A 13,463-nucleotide genomic window follows, 5' to 3' on the forward strand; every position below is an offset into this window, starting at 1 on the left:
GCTTGTTGAATTTAGATTCTAAAGAGATCTATATATATTGCAGGTGGTTGTTAGGTCTCTTAGATTTTTTTAATCCACAGCAGTAGACTTCCAACCTTCTATTTTATTCCCCTACATGTATACCACTTAGTTACTTGTTTTAAAAAAGTGAGTCATTTGTGCTCTAGAATCGCCCATATTCATAATTTGAGTATTTTTATCTTCATAGTGTCATCTAATACATTCTTCTGTCGTTCATATTTTCTCTGAACTGGTAATTATATCCAGAGACTTGATTTTTAGATTCACCCCCCTCCCCGGGGCAGGGGGGCTAGAGGGAGGTAAGAGAATATTTCTTAGGTACTGATTGTAAAATATGAAGACATTTAATGTCTAGTTATGCTCTTGGTTGTGTTAGTTTGAGTGTTATCAGGCTGACCAGTTGTCAAGTTTCCTGTCAACCTTCCACTTAATGACTTCAGTGGCCATTGATATTCTTTGCCTAGATTTTACTAGTCAAACAACTAGTGAGTTTCTTATTCATTCTGTTTCTTCTGCATTTATTAATTGAGATTCAACTAGAAAAGAACTTCCTATCATTAACTGTTTCATTACCCTGAAATGTAAACATACAGAATAGGCAGCATAAAATGATTATTTTCCATAACTGATTTTCACATTAATGAGTTTAGATTTCAGTTACCTGATGAGGTTTTAAAGAAAATATTACTAACTCATGGGATTTTTATGTATTTGATTTTTTTTAAATTAAATGCTATTATTCTTTTTGATGCTCAAAATTTTCTTCCTATGTTGAGCCAGTAGGAGGCTCCCCCTATGTGTGTATATTTTTTAGTCAGACAAAAGTGAAATCATGAGTTCATACTGATAAATTCAGTTCAAATTCAAGATTTTTTTTTTTTTTTTTTTTTTTTTTTTTGACAGGCAGAGTGGACAGTGAGAGAGAGAGACAGAGAGAAAGGTCTTCCTTTGCCGTTGGTTCACCCTCCAATGGCCGCCGCGGCCGGCACGCTGCGGCCGGCACGCTGCGGCCGGCGCACCGTGCTGATCCGATGGCAGGAGCCAGGAGCCAGGTGCTTTTCCTGGTCTCCCATGGGGTGCAGGGCCCAAGCACCTGGGCCATCCTCCACTGCACTCCCTGGCCACAGCAGAGGGCTGGCCTGGAAGAGGGGCAACCGGGACAGAATCCGGCGCCCCGACCGGGACTAGAACCCAGTGTGCCGGCGCCGCTAGGCGGAGGATTAGCCTAGTGAGCCGCGGCGCAGGCCAAATTCAAGATTTTTAAAGTCTTTTACTTAATGTCTGTTTTGGTACATGTATTTGTGTATCTTTTAAACTTAAAAATCCTATTTCATAAGGAAAATATTGCTTTATCTGTAATGGTCTTTACAATAACAGAGGTAATAGATCAGAGAGTGCTGTTTAAGATTACTTTCTGATGATTTTTCTGCTTAGAATTTATCTCCCACGAATGGATCGTTTTTAAAAAAATGGAAAATCACTAGAAATACCATTTCTCTATATGATCATATCTTTATATAGATCTATTTGTTTTTTTCAAATTTCAGAGATTTTTCTCCTGAAAAATTAATGCTTTATTCTAAAAAAATTTTGTTCATGATTCCAAAATCAAAACCATAAGTCAAGATACTTACAGAGAAATCTGATTTTTATCTCTGTCTTCCTAGTGTCTTTATCAGACTTGGCTTTTGAAAAAAGCTGACTCCTCTCTCTGTCCCTCTGCTTCCGCGCTCTCTCCCTTCTCACTTGCTCTCTAGAATGCCTGCACTCTCCCCTGCTCTCTCATACACACGTCCCTTTTTCTCGTATCTTAAACAAAAGCCCCAACCTGTATACATTGTCTGTACCTTGCATTTTTACTTTAACAGGTTGTCCTGGAGATCATCTCTTAGCTTCCTTTTTCTTCCTTATTCAACATAATGCTTGGGTCGTGCAATCTATCACATCGTTACTTTTGGGGTGGGCATTTGGTTTGGCTGCCGACATTCCATGTGGGAGTGCCTGGGTTGAGGCCTGGTCTGGCTGCTGTGGGAGCACTGGGTTGAGTTCCTAGCTCCCAGCTTCCGCCTGACCCAAGCCCTGCCATTGTGAGCGTTCTTGGGGTGATCCAGCAGATGAGGGCCTGTGCACACATGCCCTCTCTCTCTGTCTCAGGTAAGTAAATAATTGAAAACAACATTACTTTTTTAGAGGTTTAATTTTAAAAAAGATCATTCTGAATTTTTCATGGAAGTGACAACTCTCTCCCCTTTTTTTTTCTTTTTCAGAAAAATCGTTGCTTATATGTATTTGGTGGTCAGCGATCAAAGACTTATTTGAATGATTTTTTTAGCTATGATGTGGACTCTGATCATGTAGACATAATATCCGATGGCACCAAGAAAGACTCTGGGATGGGTAAGGGCGTTTAGCTGATTTCTCCTTGCATGTCTTAACTACTTCAGAAGGAAAACCGCTTTCCCTTTTTTTCTTTTTTCTAACCATTCTTCACCCTGTTCCATTTCTTTGGTGAGTATAATTCTGAGGAACGCAACTCTGCCAGCTTTCCAATCCCGTGTACAGTACATGAATTGTTCTTACAGCTTCCTTCAAGCAGGAGGACCGTGTGTGAACTTGGACAGGAGCTGTGTATGTGCTTGTTGTGGGGAGATGACTTTGCAAAAATCAGTATTTTAAAGCTCATTATTCTGTGTTGGCTGATCCTTTCCACCATCTGTTTTTATTGCAGTGGTCTGTATGTAGGCACTGGTGGAAGTGTATGTCGTTGAAGGGAGGACTTCGTGTGACTGGTAGCACCTGACAACTTTAGAAGCACGGCATTTAAGAAGTTAAGCTCCTAGTTGTAGTGCCGCTGGTTTGCTCAGTTTGTGCATAGTACCACTGCATAATTGTCAGTAGTGCCCTGTTACTCTCAAAAGCGTATTGTTTTGATAATTTACCTTACATGGTAGTTATTTTGCCTGTGATTACTGTAGGCAGAAGAGTGTCTTTGATTAAGGCCTAGTTTAAAGAGTTTAAAGAGCCTAATTTTGAGAAATAGTGTGAGAAATTAGATCAGTTTGCTTTTCTTTCTAATGTTATTTATAAAGTAAATCTTTCTATGGTTGACTCTTGTAAAACAACGATAAAAATAACGCGATCAGAGAACATTTGTGGGTACTATGTTAACACAAATTTCTAAAATAAAGAAAAACAAAGAGATCTTTTTATTATAGTTCATATTTAAGAAGAAAAGCACCTTTTTTTTTTTTTAAGATTTATTTATTTGAAAGTCAGAGTTACACAGAGAAGGAGAGGCAGAGAGAGAGAGAGGTCAGTCTTCCATCTGCTGGTTCACTGCCCAATTGGCTGCAACAGCTGGAGTTGGCGCCTCTCTGAAGCCAGGAGCCAGGAGCTTTTTCTGGGTCTCCCATGTGGGTGCAGGGGCCCAAGGACTCAGACCATCTTCCACTGCTTTCCCAGGCCATAGCAGAGAGCTGAATAAGAAGTGGAGCAGCTGGGACTTGAACCGATACCCATATGGGATGCCAGCACTGCAGGCAGTGACTTTACCCACTACGCCACAGCGCCAGCCCTGTATGGAATAGTTTTGACTCTTGGGCTTTACTCCTGTCTTTTGTTCTGGAAAAAAGTTAGAGGTTTTTTCTCTGGAAGAAGACTATGCAGGCAGAGGGGACAGGGTAGGAAACAGGGGAATTAGGCCTGCTATATAACTAATTCTTTGTTCCCATGATGCCAGGTGTATGTCTCCTGGCAGAAGACTTGGAATCACCTTTGTAGAAAATGTATGACTTCAGAGAAAAAGTCTCAGATATTGTTCCTGAAGATAATCTCCCCTACCCAGAGCCACCATCAAAATGGCTGATATTGCTAGTAGTCCCTAATACAATGGCCGGGTTCATGGCCTGGTCCCCCTACAGTGTTGCCCACTGTACACATGCAGATTTCAGCTCACGTTACGTCTTCACTTTTAATGAACAATTGGTTTAGCATTTTCTGTGTTAGGGCCTTTACCATGAAAGAGATAAAAACCAGAAAACAAATCTGAAGTAATACACTGAGCCCAAGTGACTAAATGTAGTAATAATCAAGATCACTTTTCTTAGGGATCAGAGACTAAGAGAGAGATTTTTAAAAAGAGATTTTGTTAGAATGAAAAAAAGTAGAATGGGTGTAAGATCAACCAAAGCGAAGTTTACCAAAAAGTGGACATTATGACAAAGATGGAAATTTGAGAAAATTAGGATCTTGAAAAATCATTCCAGGAAGTCCAGTGTTGAACTAATAACAGTTCCTCCAACCATAGAGAACAAAGAAAATGAAAGAGGCTAGTGTAAAGTAATAAACTAAATAGAAAATTTTCAGATTATAAATGGCCCCCTACAGAAGTCATTGCATTGAATTAAAAGCACAACAAATGGAAACACTCCTCTCTCCCTGCAAAGACATTTTTGGGCAGTGTCCATTTTCATGTATTGAGAATTAAGAGAAAATCCTAAAAGCTTCTAGAGAAAAAAAAAGTTGTATTCAAAGGAACAGGATTTAGTATGATATAGAAATAAGAAGCAGCATTAGAAGAGAAAATCTCTGGGAAAATTATCATTTCATCATTTTGCAGTTCTATTCCTAATACAGTGAAACAAGAGGAAAGAAATGTTTTCAGATACGCAAGGTTTCTCAGTGGAATGTGTTTGCCTGCAAGAAGTAGAAAGCCCAGTAAAAAATCACTCAAATACAAACTCATTCCTCTCACAGAACAGGAATTCTAGAGGTAGACAGTCTGGGGTCGATACAGTGATGAAGTACTTACAGTGTCATCAGGCCCTTAGGTCCTTCTGCCTCATTTGGTCTGTTTAAGATCAGGTTGTAGGAGCCGGCAGCATGGCATAGTTAGTAAAGCCTCGACCTACGGTGCCGGCATCCCGTGTAGGTGCCAGTTGGAGTTCCAGGTGCTCTTCTTCCGAACCAGCTCTCTGCTATGGCCTGGGAAAGCAGAAGAAGATGGCCCAAATCCGTGCGCCCCTGCACCCCGGTGGGAGACCCGGAGGAAGCTCCTGCTCCTGGCTTCAGATCGGCCCAGCTGTGGCCATTGTGTCTATTTGGGGAATTAACCAGCAGATGAAAGAGCTTTCTCTCTGTCTCTCCCTCTCTGTCTGTAACTCTTCCTCTCAAATAAATAAATAAATAAAATCTTAAAAAGAAAAAAAGAGGTTGTAATCTCACAGGAGCAAGTTGTCTGAAGCACCTCAAATGTCATTTCTTCATTCCAGGAAGGAAAAAAGGCAGGAAAGCAAAATTTGTCCAGAAAACTGCCAGCAAGCTTCTACTTACAGTTCATTGAGTATTGGCTTCAAGAGAACCTGGGAAAACAAGTGTTTAGCTTTTCCAGCTTTCGTAGAGCAAACGAGGAAAGGGTTTAGAAACGGCGGTTGGGTTACACAATCAGCAATCACTGATACACGAGAGTAAAAATATGTAGACCTTTTAATGAACTTTTTCTTAAGAAGTTACTATACCATGTACTCTTAACAAAAAGGACTAAAGGTAAGAAAAGAACAGGAGCTGGGATTAAAAGGGTCCAATATAGGAAAGCAGGAGAGAGGCATTCCAAGGGGTACACCTGAGAGCAGACTTAATGAGTGTGTGTCTCATACTGCAGCAGGAGTGTGTTGGATAGCAGACCTTTCTTCCTTACACAGACTCACATTTCCTGATCAAGGTTGACTCAGTAGATACGTTTGAGCGTTTGGACTTAAACAAACAAACAAACAAACAAACCATGCATAGGTCAACAGCCTCTGAAGTAGAAGACTAAGGCCAAGAAGATAACAGGAAGAGCAAATGTTTTTGTAAGAAAGGAAACATCATCACAGTAAATTTCTTGGCTCTCCATTGAGCAGTATTTCCGTAATAATAAGGGAACAAGTACAATCAGTTTCACAGGAAATGGGGATAAAACATAGTGGGAGGATAGTGTAAGTGTAGTAAAAGTCGTCTTCACCCGCTGTAGTAGGAAGTCAGTAGGTGAGATCTGAAACAGCAGCTTCAGCATCTTTAGAAATACGGACCCAAATGACTCGTAACTACTTCCTCTGTCTAAACCTACCTGGCTTGTTTATTCATCTGTCTTCTGTTACTATAAATGTGGGGGTATATGAGTTGATCTGTGACTTTCTCTGGCATTTCAGAGTTATTCTGGGGCTGACGTGGTGTAGTGGGTTAAACAGCGGCCGCCAGCGCTGTCATCCCAGATGGGCCCTGGTTTGAGTCCCGGCTGCTCTACCTCCAATGCAGCTCCTAGTAATGCACCTGGGAGAGCAGCAGAGGACGGCCAAAGTGCTTGAGTCCCTGCATGTATGTGGCAGACCACGAAAGCTCCTGGCTTTGGCTTGGCCCAACCCTGGCCAGAGAGGCCATCTGGGGAGTGAACTAGGTGATGGAAGACCTCTCTGTCTCTCCCTCCCTCTTCGTGTAACTCAGATAAATAATTTTTTTAAAAAGTTATTCTAACTTTACATTAAAATAACTAGGAAGGTAAAGGTAGTAATTCCCCTATAGTCTTAATGTAGCCCTCCCTGAAAAAGGTAGTAAACACAGTATGATATGACAATTATGTGTTGAAAATTAAACATGCTGACACAGTGCTAGACTAAGATTACTGTAGAACAACCAAAATCGGTTTTCAGAGCGCTTGTAGTGTAGTAGGTAGTATCATTCTGATAGATTATGGTGACTTTTCTTGACTGCTGTATGCCAAAATGTCTTTAATAGATTGAGACTCCTTTATAAAGTGAGAAAATTTGTGATCAGTGAAGTATATTTAGCATCACTATTAGATAATAGCAGAGCTGGAATTTTGAAGTTTGAGTGCAAAGAAGGTATTCTTTCTACCATACTGAATTGCTTCCCAAGATTAAAAGAAAGAAACATGGCCGAGTGATAGTGGCAGGAAATGGTAGAAGCATTTACTATAATAAGTGGGCTTTAATGACTATATTAATGAAAAATTATAAAAATGAGTTACAATTATGTAATTTGCAAAGTTCATTGTTACAATGTCTTAGTCAGGGTCAGAGCTAGCTTTAGAGCTAGCAGAGTATGATCATTGTTCTTCCTGCTCAGTGTTCTTGTGATTATAAAAGTGATGATATGCATATTGTAGACAGTTTGAAAATACAGAATGATGCAGGAAACAATGTTGAAAACCACCCAGAGGTATGTTAACAGATTAATGTCTTTGATTCTTGTCTTTTAGACTTATTTGTGGTTTGAAATTTAGCACAGTTTTGTATTCTTCTATTTTGAAATTTGTATTAAATTGTGGGTTTTTAAGTTATTGTGTTTTTATACTATCGTGAACTATGGGTTTTGGTAGAAAAGACAAGTGGATTCTTTCCTTAATTACTGCATTAATCACCTCTAAAATCAAGATCGCCATTTTTGCTGCACATTGTTCAGCTTTTAATTGGTTTGTAGTCAATTATCTGACAGTGCAATTGAGTTCCTTCATTAATTTATGTATACATTTCCAAAGATTTATTTATTTATTTGAAAGGCAGAGTCACAAAGAGGCAGAGAGAAATAGAAAGAGAGAGAGAGAGAGAGAGAGAGAGGGAGGGAGGCAGGCTGGCGCCGTGGCTCAATAGGCTAATCCTCCACCTGTGGCTCCGGCACACCAGGTTCTAGTCCTGGTCAGGGCACCAGATTCTGTCCCGGTTGCCCCTCTTCCAGGCCAGCTCTCTGCTGTGGCCAGGGAGTGCAGTGGAGGATGGCCCAAGTACCTGGGCCCTGCACCTGCATGGGAGACCAGGAGAAGCACCTGGCTCCTGGCTTTGGATCAGCAGCCATTGGAGGGTGAACCAACAGTAAAGGAAGACCTTTCTATCTCTCTCTCATGGTCCACTCTGCCTGTCAAAAAAAAGAGAGAGAGAGAGGTCCTCCATTTGCTGGTTCACTCCCTAAATGGCCATAACAGCTGGAGCTTGGCCGATCTAAAGCCAGGAGCCTGGAGCTTCTTCCAGGTCTCCCATGCAGGCGCAGTGTCCCAAGGCCTTAGGCTGTCTTCCACTGTTTTCCCAGGCCACAGCAAACAGCTGTATCAGAAGTACAGCAACTCGCACCCGAACTGGCCCCCTATGGGATGCCACAGTGCCTGCCCCTAATTTTTATTTAGATAGATAGATAGATAGATATGTTTTAAGATTTATTTATTTATTTGAAAGGCAGAGTTACAGAGAGGCAGAGAGAGAGAGAGAGGTCTTCCATTCACTGGTTCACTCCCCAGGTGACAACAATGGCAGGAACTGTGCCAATCCAAAGCCAGGAGACAGGAGCTGCTTCTGGGTCTCCCATGTGGGTACAGGGGCCCAAGGACTTGGGCCATCTTTCGCTGCTTTCCAGGCACATCAGCAGGGAGCTGGATTAGAAGTGGAGCAGCCAAGACTCGAACCAGCACCCATATGGGATGCTGGCACTGCAGGCAGCTGGCTTTACCTGTTACACCACAGTTTCAGTTCCTAATTTATATTTTTGATTGTTTGCTGGCATCTAAGTATCTTGCCACAATTCATTTACTTCTCTAGGCCAAGTATTGTTTTAGATACCTGGGATTCAGCTATAGATCCGGAAGATAAAATCCCTTTGCTCAAAGGGCTCCCATGCCAGAGGAGAGAGACATATATTTACATTCTAACATTGTGTAAAAAGTCAGATGCGGTGATGACAAGTAATGTAGGAGGTCTTAGAGTGGGTTGGAAAACTGTCTCTGAGAAGGTAATCTTTCAGATTCAAAGTGAGTAGTGAAGAATTTGGAAGAACTGAGAAGAGCAAGGACAAAGTTCCTGAAGTGAGAAAGAAGTTGGGGTAGTCTGGAAACAGATGAGGAAGATGCACAGTGAGTGGCAGAAGTTGATGTGAAATGAGGTTAGAGACAGGGGCTGAGTAGTTTCTTGTGCAAATGTAAGAAGTTTGGATTTTTATTTTATTTTTGGTAAATAGATTGTTGAGAGGTTTGATCAGATTAGGCCCTTCATCTGATTTATTTTTTGAAGATTTATTTTTTGAAAGGCAGTGTTACAGAGAGGCAAAGAGGGAGGGAGGGAGAGAGAGAGAGAGAGAAAGTGTCTTCCATCCACTGGTTCACAATGAATGAAATGGAAATGCTGATCTTGCAACTGGTGGATCTTGGCCAATCCGAAGCCAGGAGCCAGGAGCTTCTTCAGGATCCCCTATGCAACTAGAGGGGCCCAAGGACTTGGACCATATTCCACTCTTCCCAGGCCATAGCAGAGAGCTGAATTGGAAGTGGAGCAGCTGGGACTCAAACTGGTGCCCATATGGGAGCCGGCACTGCAGCTGGCAGCTTCACCTGCTACACCACAGCGCCAGCTCCCCTTCATCTGATTTTAATTTAGAAAAATTTCACTCCTTGTCTAGATATGCATTTTTCAGTTGATTAATTTTCATAGGATTCCTGAGTTTCAGTGTTCAAAGGCTTTATGTGCAATTGCTGTTTTACTGAAAATTTTTAATGGCAGAGTTAAGCATCTGTTTATAACTACTTGGAAAATTTTCCCACCTAAAACTGTTGCAGCCATACTGGGAAGTGAGGAATCTCAGTGTTGGCACAGTAGGGTGAAGCAGATTCATGTTTACTGTTACCTGCCGTTCCCCTCTCCTCTCCTCCCCTTGCTCCTTTTCTTTCTCTCTCTCTTTCCCCACATTCCCTTGCCTTTACGCCCCTCATCTTTCTCTCTGGAGGATTATAGTATGTGGCCAGGATTGAGAGCCGCTGTTCAGGCTCTCCAGATTTTATTTCAGTCCTTAAGCAGGTTACTTCATGTCTCAGCCTTTGTTTCTGCATTTGTAAATAACCAGATTATATTTTAAGGAAAATAGTGTCCCATGCTCATGGCTACTCCATGAAGTGGAGCAGGATTAACATTCTAGTTTGGGCAAGGGTTATTATTGGATGCCTCAGTTTTCAAGAGGATGTCAGGACCTCACTCGGGCTCACTGATCTATCCAGTGATTATCAAGTCAAGCCAGTTTTACCTCCATCCTCTCCCTCTTCCTGCTGCTGTTTCATTAAGTGCTGCTTTGGGCTGTCATCACCTATCTGGTCTCTGTGTCTGGTTTTCTTCTCCCTGAGTATTCTACCACACACTGCATGCCACCCCTGTCCCCGCCCAACTGACCCAGGCCACACACTGTAAGCAAAATACAGCCATTCTGTATTACCAATTAAAAACAAAACCATGTATCTTGTATTAGCTTTTCATTGCTATACCAATATACCTGAAGCAGGGTATGTTACAAGGAAAGGAAGTTTATTTAATTCACAGTTTTGGAGGCTGAAAATTAAAACAGCCAACACAGGTCCTGGCAAAGGACCCTATTGACTTCATCATTTATGGTGGTTGGCCTTCTTGCTGGCAGAATCCTAGGGGAGCACATGACATCACATGGCAAGAGACAGGGTGCATACATGCCTGTCTGGTCTCATATCCTCTTACACCACCATTGAGATTCAATCGAGATTCAGTCGTGGGGGCTCTCCCCTAATGATCCCATCTAAACTTGGTCACTCTCCAAAACCCCACCTCCAAGCACGAGTCACATTAAGTATGCCTTCCTATTTGTTGGTTACCGGCACATGCTGAATGTTAACTTAAGCACTAGGAATACAGCTGAGAATAAGGGCTTTATCCGCATGGAGTTGTAGTTGTACATGAGGAGGAAAAGCAAGTAAATTGCCATCTCTACCTTTTGTTTAATGCTAATTAAGAAACAATCTTTAAAAGTATACACCTGAGGGGCCAGTGCTGTGGTGTAGCAGGTTAAAGCCCCGGCCTACAGTGCCAGAATCTCAGGGGCACCGGTTTGAGTCCCGGCTGCTCCTCTTCTGATCAGCTCTCTGCTATGGCTTGGGAAAGCAGTAGAAGTTGGCCATATCCTTGGGCCCCTGCACCCACATGGGAAACCTGGAGGAAGCTTCTGGCTTAGAATGGGCTCGGCTCTGGCTGTTGCAACCATTTAGGGAGTGAACCAACAGATGGAAGACTCCCCCCCCCCCTTCTAACTCTGTCTTTCAAATAAAATAAAAATATAAAAGTCTTAAAAAGTATAAACCTGATTGTCTTTCTTCCTTCCTCAGATTAAGTCTAAGCTGAGCCAGACTCAAAAACTCCTTTATGATGTGCCCTCGCTTACCCTGCAGCCCCACTCTTGTTATCTACTCTGCTTGCCACCAGCTCTGTGTCTCATGACTGCTGAATATGCAGTCTGCTTAGGTGGCATTCATTTTCTGACCTTGGGTTTTTTACCCATCCTGTTCTCCCTGCCTGAAGCATTCCCAACTCCAATATGCAGCTAACTTGTCCTCACCTCTAAAATCTCAGCTTATAGGACACTGTCTTGAAATTCTCCTCTAACTCCTCAAATCTAAGTTAAGAATTAAACATATGACTCTAGCCATAATTACTATTCTTTAAGGATCTGTTTACTTGACAGAGTGGCAGAGCCAGAAGGGGGAGAGAGAGAGATTATGTCTGCCGGTTCACTCAGCAAATGTGCATAACCAGGGTGGGGGTGGGGGGATGCTGGTCTAGGTCTCCCACATGGGTGGCAGGGACCCAAGTACTTGGGTCATCTTCCACTGCTTTCCCAAGCACATTAACAGGAACATTTGCAGGGAGCTGGTTTGGAAGCAGAACAGCTGGGACTTGAACAAGTGCTCCAATATGGGATTCCAGCTTAATCGGCAGTTCAACTTGCTACACTACAATACTGTCCCTCTAGCCTTAATTATTGGCACAATTCTAGGAATTCAGCTGTCGGTATATCTTGACACTGCTTTTTCAAACCTATGAAAAGCTCAGCTTAAATATATAGACTTTTAAAAAAAGTTATATATTTGAAAGGTAGTTAGAGATTGATAAAGAGATTGACTTACCTTCCATATACTGGTTCACTTCCCAATTGACCACAGTGGCCAGTTCTGAGCCAAATTGAAGCCAGGAGCCTGGAGCCTGGATCTCTATCCTATCTCCTATGGTTGGGTGGCAGGGACCCATGTATTTGGGCCATCTTCTGTTGCTTTCCCAGGCCCATTTGCAGCGAGCTGAATCAGAAGTGGAGCACCTGGGACATCACTGGTACTCAGATATGGGTTTCCCATTGTTGAAAGTGGCAGCTTAACCCGCTATGCCACAGTGCTGGCCCCATATATATGTAGATTTTTATTCAGGATTTTTGAAGCAGCATTCAAACTCTTCAGTACTCTAGATCTCCTAGAAATCTTCTATTGGGTTGTTAGACTGTTCAGAAGACTTCCGGTCAGAAGAGTGGTATATTGTTTGTTCTGCCCTGGAATTACTTTTACCTTACTTTAGGAAACACAGTTACATTTAATTTTACTGTATTACTAATTACTTTGGAAAACATGAAAAGTCCTTTTATGGACAAGACAGGATACTATTTAATATTTAAATTCCCACATCATTACATATTATTTGAAAATTCCAATTTTATCTATTATGCAGATGCTCTGTAACTTATTTAACCATTCTGTTATTAACTGTTCTTCTAAAGTTTTTTTTTTTTTTTTGCCACGGTTAATTACTGTAATTTGAGTTGGATTTAACATGTAATTACTGTTTATCTGTGATTCTGTAATGTGGGTTATTTGATTTCAAACTGCATTTACAATGTGGGTTTCAAATTAGATTGTTGGAAGTCATAAAAGAAAGTTGAACTATAGAAATCACCAATTAGAAATAGTATAGCTGATGATAAAATTATTATTTCTTGCTGTAATTTTGTATTGTGTCAGATAGAATAAAATCTTTTTTTTCTAAATTTTGTTTAAGGAATACAACTTCATGAATCTAATATATACAGAATTGGGAACATGATGATTCTTCCCCCTCTGCCTCCCTCCCACCCATATTCCCGCCTTTTTTCCTCCTCCTCCTTCCTTTCCTATTCTTATTTTTTACAGAGATCAATTTTCTATTAATTTTTCTACTCGTAAGATTAACCCTACCCTAAGTAGAGAGTTCACCGATTAGTATGAAAAAACAAACAAACGAACAAAACCATGATTCCTCAACAGACAAGGCAAGGGCTGTTCAAAATCATCACACCTCTAAATGTCAGTTTCATTCCTATAGATTACATTTTAAGTACTCTATTAGTTATCATAGATCAGAGACTGTATGGTATTTGTCTTTTTGTGACTGTCTTATTTCACTAGGTATAATGGTTTTCAGTTGCATCCATTTTGTTGCAATTGATAGGATTTTTTTACCGCTGTGTATGTATACCATAATTTCTTTATGCAGTCTTCAGTTTATGGACATCTGGGTTGATTCCACATCTTGGTTATCGTAAATTGAGCAGAAGTGAACATGGGGGTGCAGATCACTCTGTTTTTAAAAAGA

At 41.3% G+C, this 13,463-nt stretch overlaps 1 protein-coding gene across 1 annotated transcript in view; it reads left to right on the top strand.

Moving 5' to 3' along the window:
- Window positions 1–13,463, top strand: part of MKLN1 (muskelin 1) — a 165,233-nt gene that overhangs the window by 121,205 nt on the left and 30,565 nt on the right. Inside the window, exon 12 of the mRNA XM_051849786.3 lies at window positions 2,289–2,418. Coding sequence (XP_051705746.1) covers window positions 2,289–2,418 — 130 coding nt within the window. The remainder of the gene's footprint in view (window positions 1–2,288; window positions 2,419–13,463) is intronic.

The sequence above is a fragment of the Oryctolagus cuniculus genome, chromosome 3, assembly GCF_051225735.1.
Source record: "Oryctolagus cuniculus isolate XC-2025 breed Fujian yellow rabbit chromosome 3, ASM5122573v1, whole genome shotgun sequence".
NCBI lineage: Eukaryota > Metazoa > Chordata > Mammalia > Lagomorpha > Leporidae > Oryctolagus > Oryctolagus cuniculus.